Raw genomic sequence first — 22,120 nt, 5'->3', positions numbered from 1 at the left:
TATCGTCGTTTTATTTTCATACCTTGGTCTTTTTCGATTACAAAACCACTAAAACTACTTTTGGTATAGAAATAGGATCAAAAATGAAGTATCTGATTGTTTCTATCCTACCTGTCCATTAAATCTAACTTTTTATATTTCCTTCTTATTGATAATTATATCACTAGAGAATATCTTATCGATACGATATTACGAACAAAAGGTAAAGCTCTATCAAACAGATAATACGTTCTTATTCTTATAGAACGTATTTATCGCATTATACGCTTTATAATTGTAATTATAAGCATTTAATGTACTTCTATAATTATAATTGTAATGCATTTAATTTAAAAGTATTATACGTACACTTATTACGTTAAGAAAGACATTTACACAGAAACGTATTCACACTTCCGGTGTTAATAGATGAGAGATCACACGTTGAGTAGACAAAATTCAAATCGATCCATTAATACCGAAATTGTGAATAATATCCAGTTTGAATTAAACTATTTCGTCGCGAATGTTTCGAAAATATGACTACTTAGTGTTCGTGTCTTGGTTTAGAACAGTGGTGTTCGTGTCTTGGTTTAGAACAGTGGTGTTCGTGTCTTGGTTTAGAACAGTGGTGTTCGTGTCTTGGTTTAACAGTTTTTACAGAATACTTATATTTGTTCCATTCATTATGCACCGGATCATTTAGTCGCTACTTTTGTTTATCAAACGCTATGGTACAGCTTCGTAAGTTTCCAGTGATTTTGCCATCGCCCTCAACTCCTTCCTCGAAATCTTTCCGGAATGCGTGTGCGGAAGACTCGAAAGAAACTTCACTCCTCCACGTAGTCGATAATGATCTGCCAAATTTTTCGCCACTTGGTTGATCAATTCTTGCGCCGTCACCTGTAAGGTAAATCAATAAACGTCGAGTAATCGGAATCTAAACAATTTTAACTTTTATTCTGAAACTTCGAACACTTTAAATACTCATCGTAATAAAATATTAATTTATATTCTACACTGTTAAATCCAATGGCTTACTTAACGTTTTACTACCATATATCAGTTTTTCTGTTTACGAATATCATCTCTATTCATAACCACGAAGAAAACTTACTCAATTAAACTTTCTTCTAGGTTGTCGATAGAATTATAAAACATTATTCGTTATTTGTGAATAATATCCAATTTAAACTAAATTATTTCGTCGCAAATGTTTCGAAAATATTATTTACAAAATTGAAATTTGCTCTTCGCATTGGCACAGGAAATTTAATATCGTCTTGTTTAACTTTTTACCATTTAACGAAAAAAAGAGCAAGAACAGAGATTCGCTAAAGTTTCCTTTTTGACATACAGTATATTCGTAAACTTGACAGAAGTTCGTACAAACAGAAATTTATTCGAATAATGGGTGATACTTCTCTAAACGTACCTCCTGATCGTGTACTTTACTGACAAAAGCAACAGGATGCTCGTCATCGATAGGATGAGGTATACTGACGACCGCGACTTCTAGAACACTCGGATGCGACTGTAACACAGCCTCGATTTCGGTTGGGGTCACCTGGTGTCCCCTGTATTTAATAATTTCTTTCAGTCTATCGACGATGAACAACTCTCCATTATCGTTGTAGTAAGCGAGGTCGCCCGAGTGTAACCAACCTGGAATCAGAATTGTTAACATATTCGTGTTTATTGATATTAAAATATTTCAACTTTAATGTCAATTTAAAGATATCGAAACGCTAAATAACTAACTAATTCGAAGGACACGACTCCGTTTAACATCTCGTTAAACATTGAACGAAACTACACGTATAAGAACAATTTTGATATTAACTGAAATTACTTTGAGTGAATAATTGAACAAAAAAATTTGTATGCGAAATGAAAATGAGGATAAAAATAAATGAAAATATATTAACAATTGGAAGGATTCCACAAACGATATTTAAATATAGCAAAAGAGCACGAAAAGAAATCAATACGGTCAGCCATAGCATTAGAGCACTCCATACTTCGATATATTGGACTATGTTCACCGTATTTTGTTCCAAGCTTTGATATGGAAAAAATCAATTCTGGATCTCAATTCTCGCGCCAGTGTGTCAGTAGACCGTGTTTGCACACGAAGCATCGACTAACAACTTTTCTACGAACTGACAATGTCTCATATTTGATATCTCTAAGAATACCAAAATGGTTATGATTGTCGAAACCTATGGGTTTTTTTCATTTATAGACACAAGGTCTGCAAGTTGTCCGTTTTATTCGAACACGGTGTAATATCACACGAGGAACATGTATGTAATTGAAATTGAAAAAAAAAGTGCTCTTACTGGTCCACTTGCGAAAAAATTGTTCCATCTGTGTAATACACCCTTTCGTACCAAACTTTTGCAAGAACATTTTATCGATACCTCTCGTTCACTCGTGAGATACGAGTTATGCCCACACGTTTTGAAACACTCTTTACGTACAAGCGGAAATAAATTCTTGCTTAATAACGAAATTAAACATGTAACATGTAAAATATTATTTCGTTCGATTACCAAGATTCTCACGTATTGTTAGTCAATATTCTTCGTATATTGTTTATTTTATAAATTTTGTCGAAAACTAATTCGAAGCTCTCGTACTCACCGTTTTTGCCCATTGTGTTCTCGGTAGCTACAGGATTCTTATAATACCCTGTCATCATGTACGATGACTTCGCGCAAAGCTCACCGGTCTGATTCGGACCCAGAATCTCCCCCGTTTCGGGATCGATGATTTTTATTTCACAGTTTGTGCTCACAACACCGCAAGAACCACTCGGGGAGTTTACCAATTGTTTGGCAACCAATCCACCCAGCTCCGTCATGCCTGAGGTGAAAAATCGGTGTAACGATACTCATCTGGCTCGCATACGATCGCAAAATGTTTGTCGTTGTAACCCTTACCGTACGCTTGCAGAACCAACGTATCCCCCAAATGTTTCTTCAAGGAATCTTGAGATTCCTCCTTCAAAGTAGCACCACCGACCAGGAGAACCTTTATACTCGATAGGTCGTAATTGTGTAAATCTTTGTATCGGACCAACCGATTTGCCATGCTGGTACTGAGCATCAACCACGTCACCTAAAGTACGATCGATAAACAAGAGAACTATAAGGAGTCTTCCAAAGATTGTTTGAGATTCATCGAACAGGTCTGCATTGATCTTAAGTGGTTGTAGTTTATCTAAGCGTGGTTAAAGCATCATTACTGCATCGATTACAATCCTTATCTCTTTAACGACCTAACTTCATCGATATAATTTAAATACAACACGGAACTCCGTCGCGTAACAACATATTACTGGTCCAAGAGGTAATAAAATTTAAACACATCGTATTGCTTTTGCCAATATTACGAAAGACATCTTCTTATGACCACTATGTTTAGTAAGATATCAAAATTTATGCAATGTACGGACAGATCGGGACGAAAAATTTTTATACGAAACTTTGTTCGAAAATATTTCATTAATGAGTTATTGAAGACTATCTTTAAATATTCGCTACCTCTTTGGTTCAATTTGTAACGTACCGTATGTTTTAAATTTCTTCGACAAGATGAAACATTAACTTGTACTAGTTTCACTTATACCAGTACATGCATAATATTGAAAACTAAAAAGAATACTATTCCAAGGGGTACGATGAAGTAAGGAGAACGCTTCATACTCTGCAGGCATTGAGGCCTCAAACAGTAAAAACCACTGTCGAAGATTTAACACAAAAAAAAAATTACAAACGAAGACGATAAATGACACCGCAACAGTTTTTCTCATCGAAGGAAACGAATTTTTTGGAAAACAGAATATACAAGAGTGTATCCTGTTGGAAAAAAATTATCGATTATAGTCACGATGACTACTCGAAACATCCCTAGGATACTTAGTAGCGTTAACACGTTAAATGCCATGCCAATTTTGTGTACTTAAGAATGTCCCCGATATTTACTATATTCGAACCGTAGTTTTGAACAAGTTGAAATATTCGCTAATTTGTCGATATACTTTTTATTTTATAGTATTCCTAACGAGATTAACGCTATATAAAAGTTTACAAGTATTAGAATTCGCTTATAAATTTTTATTCGTCTTCTAACTATAATGGATTGTACTATAATGTTTTGCAACCGTTTTAGAGAATCGTTGTAACATTGTAACACAGGTCCCCAGGCACCACCATAGCGTTTAACCTGTTAATAGACGAATAAATAGGTACCTTGTATTTCTGAATCATCTCACAAGCCGTCTTCTCGTCGAACTCCGGAGAAATAATTTTCATAGAAGAAGAAACGATACATTTGAGGCTAAACAATGTACCACTGATCCAGTATAAAGTACTGAACCACATCGGTATTTGCGTACTAAGCTTTAAAAGTTCCTTCATTAGTAATACATTGAGCAATGCCTGGTGCGAAAGCTGCGTACCCTTCGGCATACCGGTGGTCCCGGAGGAATAAAGGATCAACGCTGTCTGAGAGGGATCGTCGATTTCCGTGCACCGGAAGTTGGCCACCGCCGATTTATCGTGACCCTCCAACACCTCCGAGAACGATATCGTGCCTGGATATTCACCGAATGTAACTATCTTCGGGTGAAAAACTTCGATTTTCGTCGCCTCCAGGGTGACCTGGACCGATTGCTCGTTCGCGAAGATGACTTTTGGCTTCGATAACGTCATAAAATGACGTGCGAGATCTGCGAACAAGAGCAAAGTAACGATTCATTGCGCAACCCCTTGAAAGGTAACTACCAGTAAATGAACGTTAAACGCTACCATTAAATGCTTAACCATGTAGCCGTTGACCGTGTATGATACGCACGCGAGGAGATTGCGTCTGGAGTTGCGGTGAGTCCTATTCGTTCAAGGGCCAACCGCTCGTGCGCATACGAGATGACAATACACTAGAGGTGTATATTTGAATATTCGAATAATTCGACTATTAATTCGAACCGAGTCGAGACTTGGATTTTCAATCCGATTCGAGAATTCGAAAGAAACGAGTAACTCGAAAACACCGAGCGGTTCTGAAAGAATCGAGTAGCTCGAATTGAAACGAATGGCTCGAATTGAAAAGAGTAGCTCGAAAGAATCGAGCATTGTAAATACTCAGAATGGGTCATACGTTATTGGAGATAGCTGTGCATATTATTTTGCAATTCTGAGCCACTCGATTTCTTTCGAGCTACTCGATATTTTCGAACTATTCGAACTATTCAAACCGAGTACAACTCGACTCATTTTATTCGAATATTTGTACACCTCTAGAATACGTACATTCTTTTCGCGAACAACGTTGTCCCTGAACAAACAGAACCCGCCGTAAGTCCAAACACCGTCTCTTCTCGCGAGTACTATATTGTTGGTTGATACTTTCGTAAAAAGATCATAAAAATAAAAGTTATAAGAGAGTAACCCTGTATGCGATACTGTTTCAAAATAATTCAAGTGTGCGTAGTAACAGTGAATGTTTATAACAAAACAGGTGTCGTTTCGAAGTTCATAATTTTCTAAATAATTGTTAAAAAATGAAACACGTTTTTTTTTTATAGGTATTTTAGCGAAAATTTTCATTTAGGACACGTCTTCGATTAATCACTGCGACTGCTAAATTTCAATTTTAGAAAATGTTTAAATCTTGTTGATGGTCAATCTCTGAATCTGATATTTAGAACGGTTTCAGAGATTCGCTGTAGAAATTAGGGTGCAATTTGCTTTTTCGATTCTTATAGATTCATATAGATTCGAAACGTAAACAATTGTAAGTGTGATAATACTTTGACAAAGATATAGAATAACGTCAGGCGGAGTTAATTGATACTCACGACTGTTAATTGATACTCTACATTTTTCAAAAGCTCGTGAAGTAAATAATGCAATGTATCTTAATCCGTTATCTTACTATTCTTTACATAGTTACGTATACCAGAGTCTGCTATACTATGACTAATGAAAATTTTAATTGTTTCCGTGATGAAATAAAGAAATATATTTTCAATCGATTTTTAAAAGTAAAATCAGATTCCTTCGTTTTGATTTTATAACCATAGTTGTGCGAATAATGATTATCGCCTGAAAAAAATATCTGTAAAAATGATAGGTCCTCTTACGTTTTAACCTTTTCCATCCTGGAATTTAAATACAGTTTCCATCGTATTTCACTAACTAATACTGTGTTTCAAAATTGTTAATGTAGGGTGTAAAATATATTGGGAGAAGTTCTGTAAGTATACGTGTATCTATTGACTTTAAATTATGATGTACATGTATATTATCGACAAATATGAAATATATACACATATCGTAAAACTAATGATTTTAAATCATCGTGTATTTATATTTTATCATCAAGTTTGAAATATGTATGTATATCGCTGTTAGTGATATTGTTGGAGTTTATGTAATTATTTTTGTTCATTAATTAACATCTATAACGTTAGTTTTTCTGTACGATTGCAATTTCATATGTCCTTCAATGTTTCATTACTATCATCATTTTAAAGTCGTCAAATATTTAACAAGCATAAGCAAATTTAATTTTTCTGAGAAAAAATTTTAATTACAAATTGCGCATATGAGTAACTATAATAGAACTAACTGCAATAAAAAACAATATTATGCATATCCGCATAGTGTAGTTCTTTTTTGTTACACCTGTACTGCAATATATACAACAAATTATATAACATTGGCTAATGACCCGCAATTCGATGAATAATCAGAAACCAAATGACATACATACTGTATGTATGAGCAAAGATTGGAAATCCTAAAAAAAAATACTGCAGTACTGCAAGAAGTATTGCCCTTAACACCTGGCAACCAGAGCACCTGTCCTGGACTCCACACTTGAGGAGTTTCGCACTTACTATTAGTTACTTCTACACTTTATAAAAAATAAATAAACATAGTTGTACCAGCCGATGTATCTAATTTTTTTTAATGTATTTTTATAACTACATTATTCGTGTAGTAAATTTCAATCAAGAACTGTATCGACGAGAATTGAAATGTGTCGTAAAACGTACTTTCCTGAAAAATATAGAATTTTAAAGTACAATGTACGCTATGGCAGTTAACATCTGGAAATTATTTAATTATATTTAATTATATTAAGAATAGCGGGCTCCGCAGTCTCTAGAAACGGCACTGAAGTAAGGGTAAATAAAACACTTACGAGTATTCATCTCGTAGTTCCATGGATTGAAAATAGCTCCGATATAAGTAGCGGCAATGCAGGGGATAAAAGAATCGAGGTGATTGTGTGAAGAAATTGCTACAACATCTCTTTCCCCAACTCCTTGTTTCTGCAGCCAAAGAGCACATTTTATAGAACGCTCAAGCATATCGTCAAAAGTATCTTCATTATCCGTGATCGCGTCCACCTGAAGAATTAGACAATTTTAACACGTTGAGTGCAGATCGAGTCATCGATATCCAACGCCTCAAATTTACTACACTTACTAAAAATAAACCCCAATATTTGTAAATTTCCGAATAAACATTAATGTCGTTAAAAATATTGTATCATAGCATGCAGATGAAGTTTCGAATGTTTCACGTCTTTAACATTTGCATGATTTGATATTAACACACAAAAGCCTTAAAGTATTTACTCATTTGGAAATAAAGAAAAATCAATTTTTTGTCAAAGATTCGAGTCTAAAACCATTTTTTTAACACACTGTATAGTAAATATTTCTTTATTGTTCGAATCAAAGTCAACTCGATATCTGTAAAAGTTTTTTTCCACTTATAAAAGTTCAAAAATTCGATAAAAATATCGAATGTTATAATTTTTTCGTTTAATACGATTCAGGCAATTACCACATTTATGCATAATTAGTATCTTTTCAATTTTTGTTTATAATGACCTAGAACAGTAATAATGTCAACTATGGACTACACATTTGTACACACTGTACACAACAATACATTACTTCGACAAAATTAAACTTTTATAAACAATAAAAGTATTTTCGTATATTATGATTTATATTATTCGAACGTTATATATTATATGTACATAATATGATACTTGTTGGCACTAGCAGTATCATAATGAACAATACTGTTTTGTCACAGTATGAAACAGTATGTATGAGTAAGAGGATGAGCAAAGACGCACTAAGACGAGAGACTTGAAAAAGACGTAAGCAACAAAGACGCGTGCCGAGGGCATCAAGACGATTAGCTTAGTTTTATACATAGTCGATCTATCTTTAGTGAAAAGAGAAACCTATTACCAATACCACGTCTAATATTAATAACACTGTAAAATATAATATACATAAATATACACCAACACACCGCACGGGTACAACAAATTTTTAGAGGCTCGTACGGGAATCAACACAATATTATTGAATTATTTTATTTTTTTTTTTAATCAATTTCGAATATACGTAAAATAAAAGTTATTCCTATCTCATTTCGTAGTCAAAATTATGGAAACACAAAACAATACGAGAAAAAATAGTTCTACGTTATTGACTCTGCCGTGTCATTGACTCTTTTCGGTGTTTATTATCGCTTAAAAATAATAGAGAAACTGTTTGAAGGTACATACTTGACCGATGAAAGTCGGATCCTTCTTGAAAGTGTCCAATAGTAATTTGCCAACACTGGTGTAATGGGTGATGCACGGCACTACCTTTCCTTTGAGTATGTTGTTTTCGATGATGAAAGGTAACTTCGATCAAGAGCAATAATATGAATCAAAATTAACGTTATACAGCAACGCCTCGATGAAAGGTGCATGGTCAGGTTCACGCGCGATTATTTATGGAAGGACAATAACGAATTTGTTCTTGGAATTGACTTTCCGTATCCCAGGCTGAGATCCAGCCAGTTGCGAATTGTCCGATGTATGGAAAACAAATGTACTAGAAAAGCGCAAATACCGCGTATATAGCACAAATACCGCGTGCTATGCTGCGTGAGTGTCGGTGTGACACGCTAATGCAAAATGATAACTTTTATGTTTCTCATTGTATCTTTATGAAAGTATTATCATGACTTACATTTCCATTCAGCCAAATCATTGACAATATTCTCATGAAGATAAAATAAGAAATATCAAAGTTTTTAGTTTATATTGGTAACCGATATGCGCGTGGCATCGCTTCGAAATAAACAAGAAAGTATTTAAAGATCCATTTATACCATCAATGCACCGAGCTTGGAACGACTGTACCATTGAAATGACTCTTAAACAAGCCCCGTGATTTGTTCAAGATTCGTTAACAATAATTTTTCAACAAGTTCGTTCAGTCCTCGAATATTCTCTACGCAGTATTGGGGCTGATGCAAAAGCACTGATAGAGGGGAAATGTGGCTATTTATCGATGGATCGTTATACTTTCGGTAATTATTTAGAAGTTTGGCCTACTCGCTGATTTTGATGATTTTTGGACATCTCTCTGTTTCCGAAATATTTGCAAAAACTTTTGCTAGTAGTACACTGAATTGACTTATACGGACATGATCTGGGCAGCATGTAAAAGAGTATCCAACAACCGTTTAACTATTGTTCCTATGAATCGCAACGACTGAAAACTATAACGAGTAGACCAAACAAAAAATGATGCTGAGTGCGTGGAGTCGACAGAAGAACTAGCTTTACCTTAATCAAATTCGTAACTACCAAAACGGTATTAATTTTTACCATTAGGTTAAGGTAAAGCTAGTTTTTTTTTCACGACCAAGCAGAACGAGGGTAACTCCACGCCATCTTGAAAGGAATTGATTGCGAACCACTGATGAGTTTACGAAAACATAGTAGGTACTTCAGTGGCAGTCGCATACTCAACCACTGGTGCACCATGACGTTCATGTATTATCACAATTCAACATAATACTATCGACAGAATTTTACATATATCTCGGAAACAAGGCAGTGACTACTATATACACGCAGAGAAAAAAGTTACTCTAAATCTTGTCCTCCGCAACAATATACATTAGTAATCGAAATTGGTGAGAAGGCCAAACTTCTAAATAATTATTATACTTTCTTACGTTATACAATTCGAAACAGCGAACAGATATTATCACGATATTTTTCAAACGAAACACCCCTTACATCATCTTTCTGTGTATTATCAACGACCATGTTGACAAGATGAAGAGAAATATCTGTTATGACAACGACGTATCCTCAACACTGTACGGAAACTTTTTCCACGTCACGAATAATGAAAAGCAACTCGTATCTATCGCTGCCGCTCGAACGACTGCAACAAGAATTGTTAGGCAAACGCTTCTTCTTTATTGTGTATTCACTACCCCTACTATGCTATCAATGACAAAACGCAAATACTGGGATTCCGTGACTCGGTTGAGATTATCATTTCACGACAATAGTAGTTATTAGTTCAAAATGGAATCATAGGCTATGTTTTTCAAATTTTAAGTGCACAGAAGCCTCGTTCCTTCGTTTATTACTGCAATTGCTTGTTCGAAAAATATCGTACATCGCACGTTATGAAATACTGCATCAATAAATATTTAAACGCATAAATTCTCGCAATTTACTCAATTAAACTTCGTTCTTTCTTAAAAACAGGTTGCATTATTTTGGAGAACGCTCAGAGATAAATTTTCCATTTCACGTTTTTATTTTCCCTAATTTAATTCTTTTTACCATAACTTCATAAATATTATTTGCCTCGGTTTCTTTACACGGGTCACAAATAATTATTCATATAATTCTCAATGATATTTTATTACCATTCACATTAGATTAAATTATACAACAGAATACTTTGAAACATTATATCGTAATAAAATATTATCACGTAACCAAAGTATAAGGAAAATAAGTCGATGGAAAGTAAAATAAGATATATGTAGTATTTATAATCTAGAAATTATTGAGCTGAAACCAAGCTTTCGGGTGATCTGCACAAGTTACTTACGATTAGTTACAAGAATGGATTACGGCGATTTGGGGTGGGGGGGGACAAAATATGTAAAAGTTGATTTTTACATTTTATAACCTCTTTTTAGAAGATATAAAATTTTCTTGCAACTTACATTTTGACATTACTATTTGATATGACTATTTTGTATTAATTATTTACGCATTATAGAAAGTCAAAACAATTACAATACACGTGATTAAATAATATTTTTCTATACATTATAAAAGAAAAGGCATAAAGAGTGACAAAATCAATAAGAGATTAAGGTATTACTAAAAATAATAACTTTATATTTTTATAATTATTTGATTATTTTACATCATCAAATTCTGTTCTTCGTTTACGAATTTTCACAAATTGATCTATTATACGGTCTTCGTTTAATTTTATTCGTAACGTCTAGTACATTTAATAACGCAATTTCTGTGAGTGAATTCCTCTTACCATAGTTGATTTAAACCATGTTTTAAGTCTTCTTGATGTAGAAAACGATCTCTTGTAATTAAAATTTCTACAAAAACATATTTAATGTATTATATATATACATTGCAGTCGCAAACTTTGAGTAATTTAATTTTTATTTATATAAAAGTATTTTTCAAAAGTATACAAACTGTTCTTTTAAATAAAGTATTATTTTTTTTAAATTATTAACTGAGAAATAGAATAGATAAATAGTATAAATTGTGTATAGATGTTTTCGAAAAGATGACTTAACTAGACCCTAAAACTTAATAAGTTGGAAAGACAGACAAAGAAATAATTTTAATGCCTCAGTTTTTGCAGCTGTTTAAGTTTTTCAGGAGGATGTATGATTCAGTAATTCAACAATTTATCGAAAGATAAAACTTATTGAACGACCTAGTATACAAATCCTGATAATGCTATGAAAATATCAGACGTGGTAAATAAAGTCATCAAACTCCGAGATAGAACTTTGAGAGTAGCGTGAGCAAGCAACGCAACGAACTATGCAGAGATCACTTGTTATCTAGACAATTACAAACTAATCGGTACAGTTGCAAGGAAAGTACACAACGTCCTTATGTACTCTCCTTATACGATAAGTCTTCCTATAAGATTTTTATCACTTCAGATCTGTGCACGAGCCTTTCAGCGACCAATATGAATTGTTCGTATTTATTTTGATTGGGTATTTATTTATTAATTGGTTTAGGTAGTTAACCAATTTATTAATTGGTTGGGTATTTATTTAATCGTGTTTATATTAAAAAATTTATTTGCTCGAAATGACTGCTTGTAAAATGTTCTCGGACTTTGAATTAAGTTTTATTGCATTTTCAAATATTTATCGTCAATTATTTTGAGATCGGAATAATTTCCTGTATAGTTTGCGCTACGTAAGTTCGTTTCAGATATTTTCACCATTGTTGTTTACATTTGCCAGTAATTAACTGAAAAATACGTACCGGACACGATCGTTACAAAAGCGACTCAACGTATGTTGAAAAAAATTCGATGGAAAATTTCGATAACGGCTACGATAGCGTGTCATCTTCAAGAGATGACTCGTAAATTTACAATTGCGTGTTAACAACGATGTTGAATTCAGCTTACATGATATTATCAAGCCGTGACTTGAAGATCGATGATACAAGAACATATGTTAACGCAAAGTAACAAAACATCTGTTGATTCACTTCGAATCGCGTAACGCGACTTCTTTCTGCATTCTCAAAGTTCTTCGCTCCTGCAATCGCTTCTTTAAAGCATCTACTTCCGGTGAACTGACAGGCAAAGACTGTTGCTGTAATTTAGATGACGAGGCAGCGCGTCTATGAAACGAGAAGTAGTTTATAATTATCTAGGGATTGCTATTGACTGCATTATTTCTTTATTTCAATGAGAAACATTTCCCTGAGTAATCGTTCTCATTTTCATTCGAAACTTATACAAAGTCATTTTTACGAGAGAAATGCAACAACTTTGTAAAAATGTATCTTTAGCCATACTAATAGTGTAACTAATTTTGTTTCAGCAATAAAACAAAGCCCTAAATGGAGACACCTTCTTAAAGAATTTGATGTTTTTATATTACCATCAATATTTGCAAAATCATAAAAGAAATCGATTCAAAAATTTAATTCGAAATTTTATAGTTTTTATATTCAACAGTATAGTAAAAAAAAATTCTTTTCAAATGACTGTACAATTTTCATTATCCTACAATACGATGAAAAAGAGTTATACGAAGAAAATTAACTTTGAATTAAACTGTTTTTGATATCTTTTACTGTTTCACCACTAAAATCCTTTCATTACCAAAACAAAAAATGGTTACATTATTAACATCGCTTAAACTACCTCTCTAAAATGTTCCCAATTTTTGAATTGCTAAACTTTCTACTGTTAATATTTCTTTCGTATCTTTAAGCTACTGCATAAACTGGTTTATAATGGGTGAAGTAAACAGTTTCGAGCGTTTTTTGTTAGATGGTTTTAGTGAGCCATATCTCACAATGTATACGTTGCATCTTGTCATTCTATACTGCGACTTAAAGGCGATATAACACTTTAAAAAAAGTTCTCTGACAGTTTTATGTTTAGTGAGCCCAGTTGTGTGTTAGAGCGTTCCAAAATGGAGGTAAAGAAAGAGAAAATTCGATACATTTTTCGGTACCACTACGACCGAGGGGAAAAAGTGGAGCAGGCGGCCAAAAAAATTAGTGCTGTTTACGGACCCAATACAGTATCGAATGCAACAGTAAAGCGGTGGTTCCAACACTTCCGTTCTGGTAGTATGGACGTCGAAGATGAGACACGCTCTGGTAGGACAATCGTCGAAAATGTTGCTAAAATCATGGAAATGGCCGGGTCAGACCGGCATGCGAGCACTTATTCCATTTCCCAGGAACTGAAGATTAGTCAGAAAACTGGTTGGAACCATTTGCATAAGGCTAGTCTGAAGAAGAAGCTCGATGTACGGGTGCCACACGAATTGACACAAAAGAACCTTTTCGAGCGAATCGATACCCGCGATTATTTGCTGAAGCGTAACGAAATCGATCCATTTTTAAAGCGGATGGTGACTGGGGATGAAAAATGGTGAGCTGGCCCAAACGATCGCCAAGCCCGGATTAACGACCAAGAAAGTTTCACTGTGTGTTCGGTGGGATTGGAAGGGAATCCTCCACTATGAGCTGCTCCCATAGGGCCAATCACTCAATTCGGACCTATACTGTCAACAACTGACCAGATTGAAGCAGGCGATCGACGAGAAGCGTCCAGAATTGGCCAATAGGAAGGGTGTTGTGTTCCATGAAGACAATGCCAGGCCGCACATATCTTTAACGACGCGCCAGAAGCTCCGAGAGCTCGGATGGGAGGTTATATCGCACTCGGCGTATAGCCCAGACCTGCCACCAAGCGATTATCACCTTTTCAAGCATTTGCAAAATTTTCGTCATGGTAAAAAACTGGCCTCGAGAGAAGCTTGTGAAAATGAACTGATGAAATTTTTTATCAATAGGGACGAGAACTTCTTCGATCGCGGAATTATGAAATTGCCTTCAAAATGGACAAAAGTTATCGAACAAAACGGAGTATATTTGATCTAAATCCGAAAATTCTAATTTTGTTAATTTCATCGTCGAAATAAAGAGGAAACACGCTCAGAACTTTTTACACACCTATTATTCATGTGTCAAGATAATCAGTTTTTATAGTTGATTATAAATCGTGTCTAATTTTCCGATAACTAACCTGCCAGCTTTGTAGCTCTCGAGCGCTCTTCGAGTATCCTTGATCAAATTTTTCTGCCTGTCGCGTTCTCGATGAATGACAACTTTCCGATTCTCGACATCCTCGTTCAATTTCATTTTCGTCCAAAACAACCTCTCCTTCAACTGAAGCGTGAACAAAAAGGAATCAATTACTTTCATGTTTCTTTTAATCGTGGGACGAACCGAACCGAAAACACAAGTGAAATTCAAACAGAAACAACAATTAACCCTCGCTCTACGGTAAGTCAATTTGAACCTGCCGCATCTTCGTCCACATAAATTTTTTGAACTAAGATTCAATTATTGAAATAAGCACTTTGTTTTATCTAGATCTTGTTCATTCTGTAACGTAGAAAAGTAAGAAATAGCATTTATTTCGCCGATTTTTTACGACATACACAAAAACTATTATTTTTCGAAGTTAACACATTACATACACGTTAATCATAAATATTACATTGTATTTTATATATATTATCATGGCTAACAAATATGCAGGATGAGTGAATAAGAACTGCTCTCCGAAATATCGCGTTACCTATTAATTAAATCAAAAAACGTTTCTTACGAAACACATTATATTCAAAGGAACTCATTGAACGAGTACCCTTTTAATTTGTTATGTCTTCTATTTTCAGTGATATTAAAGTAATCTAATTTTTTTAAACAACACTGGCCTCCTGAACACAATGTATTTCAACGAAAAGTTTTTTGGTCCAATCAATAAATAACGAGATATTTCGGACAGCAGGACTTGTCGGCTCACCCGGTGTACAAAATTTTGCACATTTTCTCTGCATTATTGAAATTTTACAGTTTATAAAGAATCTACGTAATTATCCCGGGAAGATTTTCAGTAGGATAATTTGTAATGGTTATTTCTTTAAAGATCGATTAAAGTTTTATAAACAAATATCGCGTGTCGACAAGTGCCAGATAGTCGAGTTAGTTTCAAAAATTAATAATTATTTTTTTATTCAATGTTTTGCTGTTTTATTAAAACGTGTCAGTACTTCTACGAAGGACATTTCACAGAGAAGTCCTAAGCCGCTTGTTTCCGTAGGATCAAAGTCCTTAAAAGGCAACGCTCGTAAAGATTGAATGGTCTTGATTTCTTGAATCAATTTAATTTTCCTTCGAGTGTCCTCTTCTCTCTGTTTATTCAACTGCGCTTTCAATTGACGCGACTCTTCTGAAACCTCAGCGGCTGAACAAAATAATTGGTTCGCATTAACTCTAGCAATTACATTTAATCGCTTAAGGCCAATTTACACTGTCCATTCGGACACGGAATGTTACGGAACGATTCGATTTAGACAAAAGCAATGCATATGAGCACCTATATACTCACTCTGTTAAAAAGATTTAAGTAATTCATTTATTACGTATCAAACTTTAAATCAAAATATCTCGAAAACGAAGACCTATTTTGAAGAAATCTATTAAAACGTTTTGATACTAGGTATGTACCATAACTTGCATCTATTACCGTTTCAAAAGCGATTTCCACTACCGTAAGGTCCCCTTGTTAGTATTTTGGTCATAGCTGCGCAACGGTTCAGTTGTTTCGCTTGGATGTTACGTTTATTCCACTTCCTTCGTTCGCAGCTCATGGTAGACCCAACGTCCGTGGTGGGGATGTCGAAGATATCGCAAGTTACTTTGACTACCACGGCCAGCGTCACTTAAGCGGGTTCTACTGTTCATCCACGAGAAGAAGGAGGCACGGTTGTGTTTACACCCCCACTCCAATTATAGTACCGTTAGCTCTCTTACAAGGGGACATCAGGGTAGTGGAAATCGCTTTCGAGACGGTAGTGGGTACAAGTTATAGTATACACCTCGTATCCTATCCTAAAATGGGCCTTTTTTTTCGAGATATTTCGATTTACAATTTGATACTCAGATAGTAAATGAAGAGACGATACACGATGAGAGTTACCTCGAGGCATGCCTCGCGACAAGTGATGAGTTTAGGACTGTACTTGGTCTATCGAGACGAATTAGCGGATGTAAACAAATATACGCGATCAACAATGGGCACAGTGGGCACAAGCTGCGTCTCTCAAGTATGATTATGGAGACATACAACGATATCTTAAAGGAAGCGAGAATTTATAACGTCATTTCTAGTTAAACGAGTATTTATCAACAACCAATTAAATTTCCTGTACTGGTCAAAACGTGCTAACACATCACAAATAGGGAAAAATTTTACTCGAATAATAAACAACGTATAAGAACACTTTATAATGATTTTAAACCATTATTCGGTTAAATTTTCACTCATTTAATATAAATATAATTTCATTTTATAAGTCAAATTAAAATCTCTATTAAGCAAATAACACATTCATTATCTAGATGAGTATTTTGCCTATTTTTAAAATACATTCCATTCATAATATATGATTTGCAAAAGTATAATATGTCGGTTATCTCATGGACATGTAAAGTTTAATTCCAAGTATGCATCGAGTGTACTTAAACAATTTTTGTCTTAGAGAATTTATAAAGCAAACCTGATATTTTAAAAGAGAATAGAGAATTAGATGTTCATAAAATGTATTAATTAAAACTAATAAGACATAGTAACATTATCGAGAAATATTTACCCTTCTGTCGTTTTTCGTCAACCATGGCATTGAAAGCATCGCGTGATGCTTGTTCAATTTCACGGCACCTCTCGACAATTTCCGTCATCTCCTTGCTGTGATTCTCCCTCCATTTCTCCAGTTTCTCGTACAGTTCTTGTTTCTTGAAACGTGTGTATTATTAAAATTATTTACAATATTTACTTTCATATTTATTACTAGAAGGAACCGATCACCATTTTTATGTCCATTATTAAATTTATTTGTGAAATACGATTTCATATTTATTGCTAAAAGGAACGGTTCACTGTTTTTATGTATTTTGCTCGAATCACTTTTTAAATTTATTTTTCATTTTTTTGGAGGATTAATTAGCATTTATCTGTTCGAAGGCCCAATATCGTTTGCATTGTTACTAAAGATATAAAACGATCGATAAATAAAGGAAAATTTTTATCTCTTACGATAATCAATCTTAATAAATAACTTTCCCTACAATTGCGCGACACAAGTAAACATTCACGATATTCGTTCGTGATTTAAAAAAATAAAGTACAAATACCTCCTTTCGTACGCTTTCAGCGTGTTGCTTGACATCGACCAATAGCGATTGTTTCGCTATAGAAGCATCCTCGCGGCTTAATAACACCAGAAGATGCTTCTCTTGTAGTTTTAATAGTTCCTCTTCTCTTATTCGTTGTCGTTTCTCTTCCTCGAGTTTCAATATCGAAGATGGATCTAGTCCCCCCACCATTAATTCTTTCAATCTGCAATATTTTAGAACAAAATTAAAAAAGGATCGGAATGGAAACAAGAAAAATCAAATATTCATCATAAATTTGTATAGTTCCTTGTGAAATACTTTTCTTTTTCTTAGAACGTAAAATGATGTTAAAAGGTACAAAAAAACGTGTAAAAACATTACCAAACATTTATAAATATACTACCGATCAAAAAAAAAAAGATACTTTGTATCTTAAGTATCTCTAAGTATCATAGATTGATACTTTATATTATTGACAGATACGTTTCAGTTTATGACTGAAAATTACTTAGCTTTTTATACTAATTTAATTTAACTTTAATACTTTCTAAAGATAAATATTAATTTTAAAACGCAATTTTTTAAAGTTTGGAAGTAATTCACAAGTTACATTATATTAATTGTTACTCGAAACAGTGCATTTTAAAATAGGATTCTTATTTAATTTATTTGATAAGTTTCAAACGGTCAAACGAATAATTCAAAAAACGCTTTCCCATGTTTTACGAATTTGTACATAAAAATGCTGTCTTTAATATATAAATACTCCATTATTAAATGTACATAAACAGTAATTAGTTTTGATCAAGCTTACTGCAATACATCACAATGGAGAAATATAATGCGCTGTTACTGTAAGACATTTTCTTATACTTTTGATCGGTAGTGTACACATTTCTTCAATTACTTTTTTATTTCTTTTTCTTCGTCGCTTATCACCCGAGCACATTCTCTTAAAATCGAAGTTGTCGTCTGTTTCACCTCTACAGGCTGTTAAACAAATATAAATCTCAAGTACAATCTGAAGACTTATGCATTGCTACATTGCTCAAAGTGTACATTATACTTAATGTAAGTATACAATATATAATATTTTACAAAATGATATCTCTACTCAATTTTTTATTTTCGTTTTATTTTCAGCCATGGAATCTTCGTGACTCTCCTTGTAATGCTACGATGCAATTTTGTTATTCTTTATTTTCGTTTTATTTTCAACCATAAAATTTCTGTGACCCTACTTGTACCATGAATTTTGACCGACAGTGTACACACTGTGTCCCGTACGTGTTTCAGAAGGTAGCCCCTGAACGAATAGAACCTGCCATAACTCCACATGCAATCTTTTCGTGCAGGTATACTATACTGGACATTCTGAACATGTCGGAGCTGTCACACCGTTGAGTAATCTTACCGAGCGATAGTTTGTGGCAATTCTTTATTCTAAACAGCGTGTTTAGAAGCGAGAATAAAATATTTGATAAAAAGTTTTTACGAATCACCTTAAACGTCGGAACAGATTTTCTCGCGAAAACCACTTTAGGTTTCTCCTCCATTATCGGTTTCGTAAAATCTTTACGAGGTTGCGAACAACTCGGTGCTTTCTCGTTTGCATCCTTCAATAAGTTCATAGCCTGCAGTCTGTTCTTAACTCTCAAAGACTCCAACTTGGTCTCTGTCGATGGTTTCACGTAATTCGACGACGGAACTTTGCATACAAATTTCGCCACTGTCCAGTCCTATCCATCATACGAGTAGTCTTCAAAAAAGGAAACCTTAAAGTTTCGTTAATTCAACGAATCTAAATCGACGTAAACCTCTTTAAAGATCTTAAATACGGATAATATCGATTTTAATGTCACGTTTCTCGAAAGACAAGAATTTATCGAGAACCCATGGTCTGTTCACCTTCCGCTAACCTTGAATCGTCGGACACGATCAGCTCCGTTAATACGAAAGCAGAAATGGTCCACAATTTGGCTTGGTATAAGATTAGAAACAATCGATCTTAACTTGTTATAAAATTAGAAAACTTTGACTACGTAACTTGTGTTACGTATTATGCCTCAAGCTGTGAATAATCACCCTCTCACTTACTTAGTGCACAATTGGAAATAAGCAAATTAACACAATATTAGAGATAATTACAGCATGTAAGCAAACAAATTGACTGCGTTTTGTTACGTATTAATTTTCTATAGAAAAAGAAAATTACTTACTGTCGGTGTCGGAGGAGGTACTCTGGAACAATACTTTGATCGATTCAGGACATTCATGGTTACAGGGGTAGTAAGTTTTTTTTTTTTAGGATGATGTACTTTTCGTATCTCTTCTTTCAGACGATCGTGAAGCTTCTATTAAAAATTAATCCAGAGATTATCGATTATTAATCGCGAATTGTATTTCTTAAAGCGCACTGTTTAGTAAAAAGCTAATAATCCGATAAAGGAAACCTCCAAGTACGGAGTCGCTTCTAAAAATGGTAAAACCAGCTTTCGTTCCACGAAATCTTCCTCAAATAATAAGCAACCCTTTTCGTGGAAAAGATTAGATGTTTCCGAGCGAAGTAGATACGAAACCATACAGAACACTCTCTGCATTTTGAAATGATGAAAGCACTCAACGGAGTCTTCGAAGAATAAACTAAATATTCTATAAGCCAGAATGTACATAAGCACTGCAACGTCAAATATATGAAATATTAGAAGAAAAACTCGGTCTTAAATCTTCTACGAAAGCTTCAGTAGGTGGAAATCGGTTAAAAATTAAAAAATACAATTGCAATTAAAAAAGAATATCAACATTATTGAACAAAGTCAACATTTCTTATCGATCATTAACTAAAGTACGAGGAACAATGTTTTTTATACTTTTAAGAAAAGGGGTGATATACAAATTGAATAGAGATTAAAAATTATTTATTATACTTTAATGCAGAAAATAGTATTAAGGAGTAGGCGAAACATAGCAGCATGTGTATAGAAAGGAAGTAATAAAAAATATGGATATTCACTTTTTTGAAAAAACATATCATCGAGAAGAAATACATTAATAATTAACAAATTATTTACCCATGGTTTCGTGTAAGTTACCGGGGTAACGACCCCGCCGTTTATTTAAAAAATCTTTGCTCAATGCCTCGAAAAATTGTTCGTAACGACTTATGTTCATTAATAAATCGACGATTACATTCTGTATCGAACATGGCAAAACCTTGAAGAATGCAAAATAAAATTGTAAGTTATATTTAACAACGTTCAGTAATGCAAAACTTTAACCTTAAACTCTTCAAGATTAATGGAGATGTAATGTTTAGTCGGGTTATAATCGATTGAACACTTTCCTATTGGTTTTGTGACGAACAAAAAAATGCAAAATTCATCCGCGCTGATCTCATTCTTTACTGACGTATAAATATCAAAAATCTTCAATAACGGAAGTAGGATACTCAGTTGGAAGACATTCGTTTTTTCCAGCTGAAATATATGAGAATAATTAACACGAAATATCCAATGTAAAATCGAATCCATACCACTTCCTTCGTGCAATCCATTTCCGATTAAATTAAATTTTTAATTAACTCGGTACAATGCCAATTCGATTAATTATATTATTGACGAAGTGTCTAGAAATTTGTTATTGAAAATTATTTAAAACTTTCGTCAAACTTCAGATTGCGATAATGCACGGCAGATATATTCAGAATGTTTATTTATGTTTCAAGTAACTCTGTAATGTAAATCGTATTTAAATAAATTACTGAAAATATTTAATAAAGAAGAATTGATAATACGAGAACTATATGCAATTGTATTTTTACAATTACACAAGTGAAGTTGACGTATAGTTTAACTTTCGTTATGCAAACTTTGTGTATCCGAATGCATATATTATTCAAACGTACTATTATTCGAAAAGTGTCCGATATTTACAGGATCCCTTTTCTTGCCAAAGTATTCTCTTATAATGGTTAAGAATAATACTGATCGTAATAAGTTAATACGAAATTTATAGCGCAAATGATACATAGTGTTGCAGTATCTTTGAATAATATAAAATATTAAATTAAATAGTCTCTCGGAACACATTCAAAACAAAAACAGTATTACTTCGTAACACTTATAAATATTATTTTAATATTTAAGTACTATTTAAACTTTTAAAGTTTATCTTTCAATCAAGGCTCATTCCTTGCCTGGAAACTTGATTACATTTCGAAAACTAACAAAAAATTAGAATTCTAATTTAACCATTAAGCAATAAACATACTTAATAAAAAGAAAAACTTATGAGGTAT

The 22,120-nt window shown here is 33.7% G+C and overlaps 2 protein-coding genes across 3 annotated transcripts; both read right to left on the bottom strand.

Moving 5' to 3' along the window:
- Window positions 1-3: 3 nt before the first annotated feature.
- On the bottom strand, window positions 4-10,236 carry LOC143148567 (uncharacterized). Of its 2 annotated transcripts, none has more exons than XM_076315011.1 (8): window positions 10,102-10,236; window positions 8,587-8,709; window positions 7,195-7,402; window positions 4,236-4,714; window positions 2,925-3,102; window positions 2,626-2,847; window positions 1,415-1,644; window positions 4-882 (listed from the first exon to the last, which is right to left on the bottom strand). In XM_076315011.1, the coding sequence occupies exons 1-8, from the start codon at window positions 10,129-10,131 to the stop codon at window positions 709-711; spliced, it is 1,644 nt and encodes a 547-aa protein (XP_076171126.1). In that variant the 5' UTR covers window positions 10,132-10,236; the 3' UTR covers window positions 4-708. The 2 variants fall into 2 exon arrangements, with proteins under 2 accessions (XP_076171126.1, XP_076171127.1); XM_076315012.1 differs by having other exon boundaries at window positions 10,038-10,151.
- A 1,414-nt stretch (window positions 10,237-11,650) lies between these two features.
- Window positions 11,651-21,972, bottom strand: LOC143148568 (uncharacterized). The gene is made up of 10 exons (XM_076315013.1): window positions 21,102-21,972; window positions 20,895-21,036; window positions 20,277-20,500; window positions 20,043-20,177; window positions 18,731-18,813; window positions 17,842-18,046; window positions 17,301-17,442; window positions 15,699-15,892; window positions 14,666-14,808; window positions 11,651-12,738 (listed from the first exon to the last, which is right to left on the bottom strand). The coding sequence occupies exons 1-10, from the start codon at window positions 21,351-21,353 to the stop codon at window positions 12,600-12,602; spliced, it is 1,659 nt and encodes a 552-aa protein (XP_076171128.1). The 5' UTR covers window positions 21,354-21,972; the 3' UTR covers window positions 11,651-12,599.
- Window positions 21,973-22,120: the final 148 nt, after the last annotated feature.

This window comes from Ptiloglossa arizonensis, chromosome 6 (assembly GCF_051014685.1).
Source record: "Ptiloglossa arizonensis isolate GNS036 chromosome 6, iyPtiAriz1_principal, whole genome shotgun sequence".
Classification (NCBI taxonomy): domain Eukaryota; kingdom Metazoa; phylum Arthropoda; class Insecta; order Hymenoptera; family Colletidae; genus Ptiloglossa; species Ptiloglossa arizonensis.
The sequence above is the reverse complement of the archived record's forward strand: the minus strand, read 5'-3'. Positions and strand labels throughout refer to the sequence as shown.

Excerpts from the sequence above, each read along its gene's own strand:
- LOC143148567 (XM_076315011.1), bottom strand. The coding sequence starts at position 10,131 with ATGGTCGTTGATAATACACAGAAAGATGAT. Across the intron at positions 7,403-8,586 it reads ATCCGACTTTCATCGGTCAA|GTGGACGCGATCACGGATAA; the intron begins GTATGTACCTTC and ends CTAATTCTTCAG. Across the intron at positions 1,645-2,625 it reads GAACACAATGGGCAAAAACG|GTTGGTTACACTCGGGCGAC; the intron begins GTGAGTACGAGA and ends TTCTGATTCCAG.
- LOC143148568 (XM_076315013.1), bottom strand. The coding sequence starts at position 21,353 with ATGGATTCGATTTTACATTGGATATTTCGTGTTAATTATTCTCATATA. Across the intron at positions 18,047-18,730 it reads GAAGAAAAAGAAATAAAAAA|ATTGAAAGAATTAATGGTGG; the intron begins GTAATTGAAGAA and ends AAAATATTGCAG. Across the intron at positions 14,809-15,698 it reads GTGAAATGTCCTTCGTAGAA|TTGAAGGAGAGGTTGTTTTG; the intron begins GTACTGACACGT and ends TTCACGCTTCAG.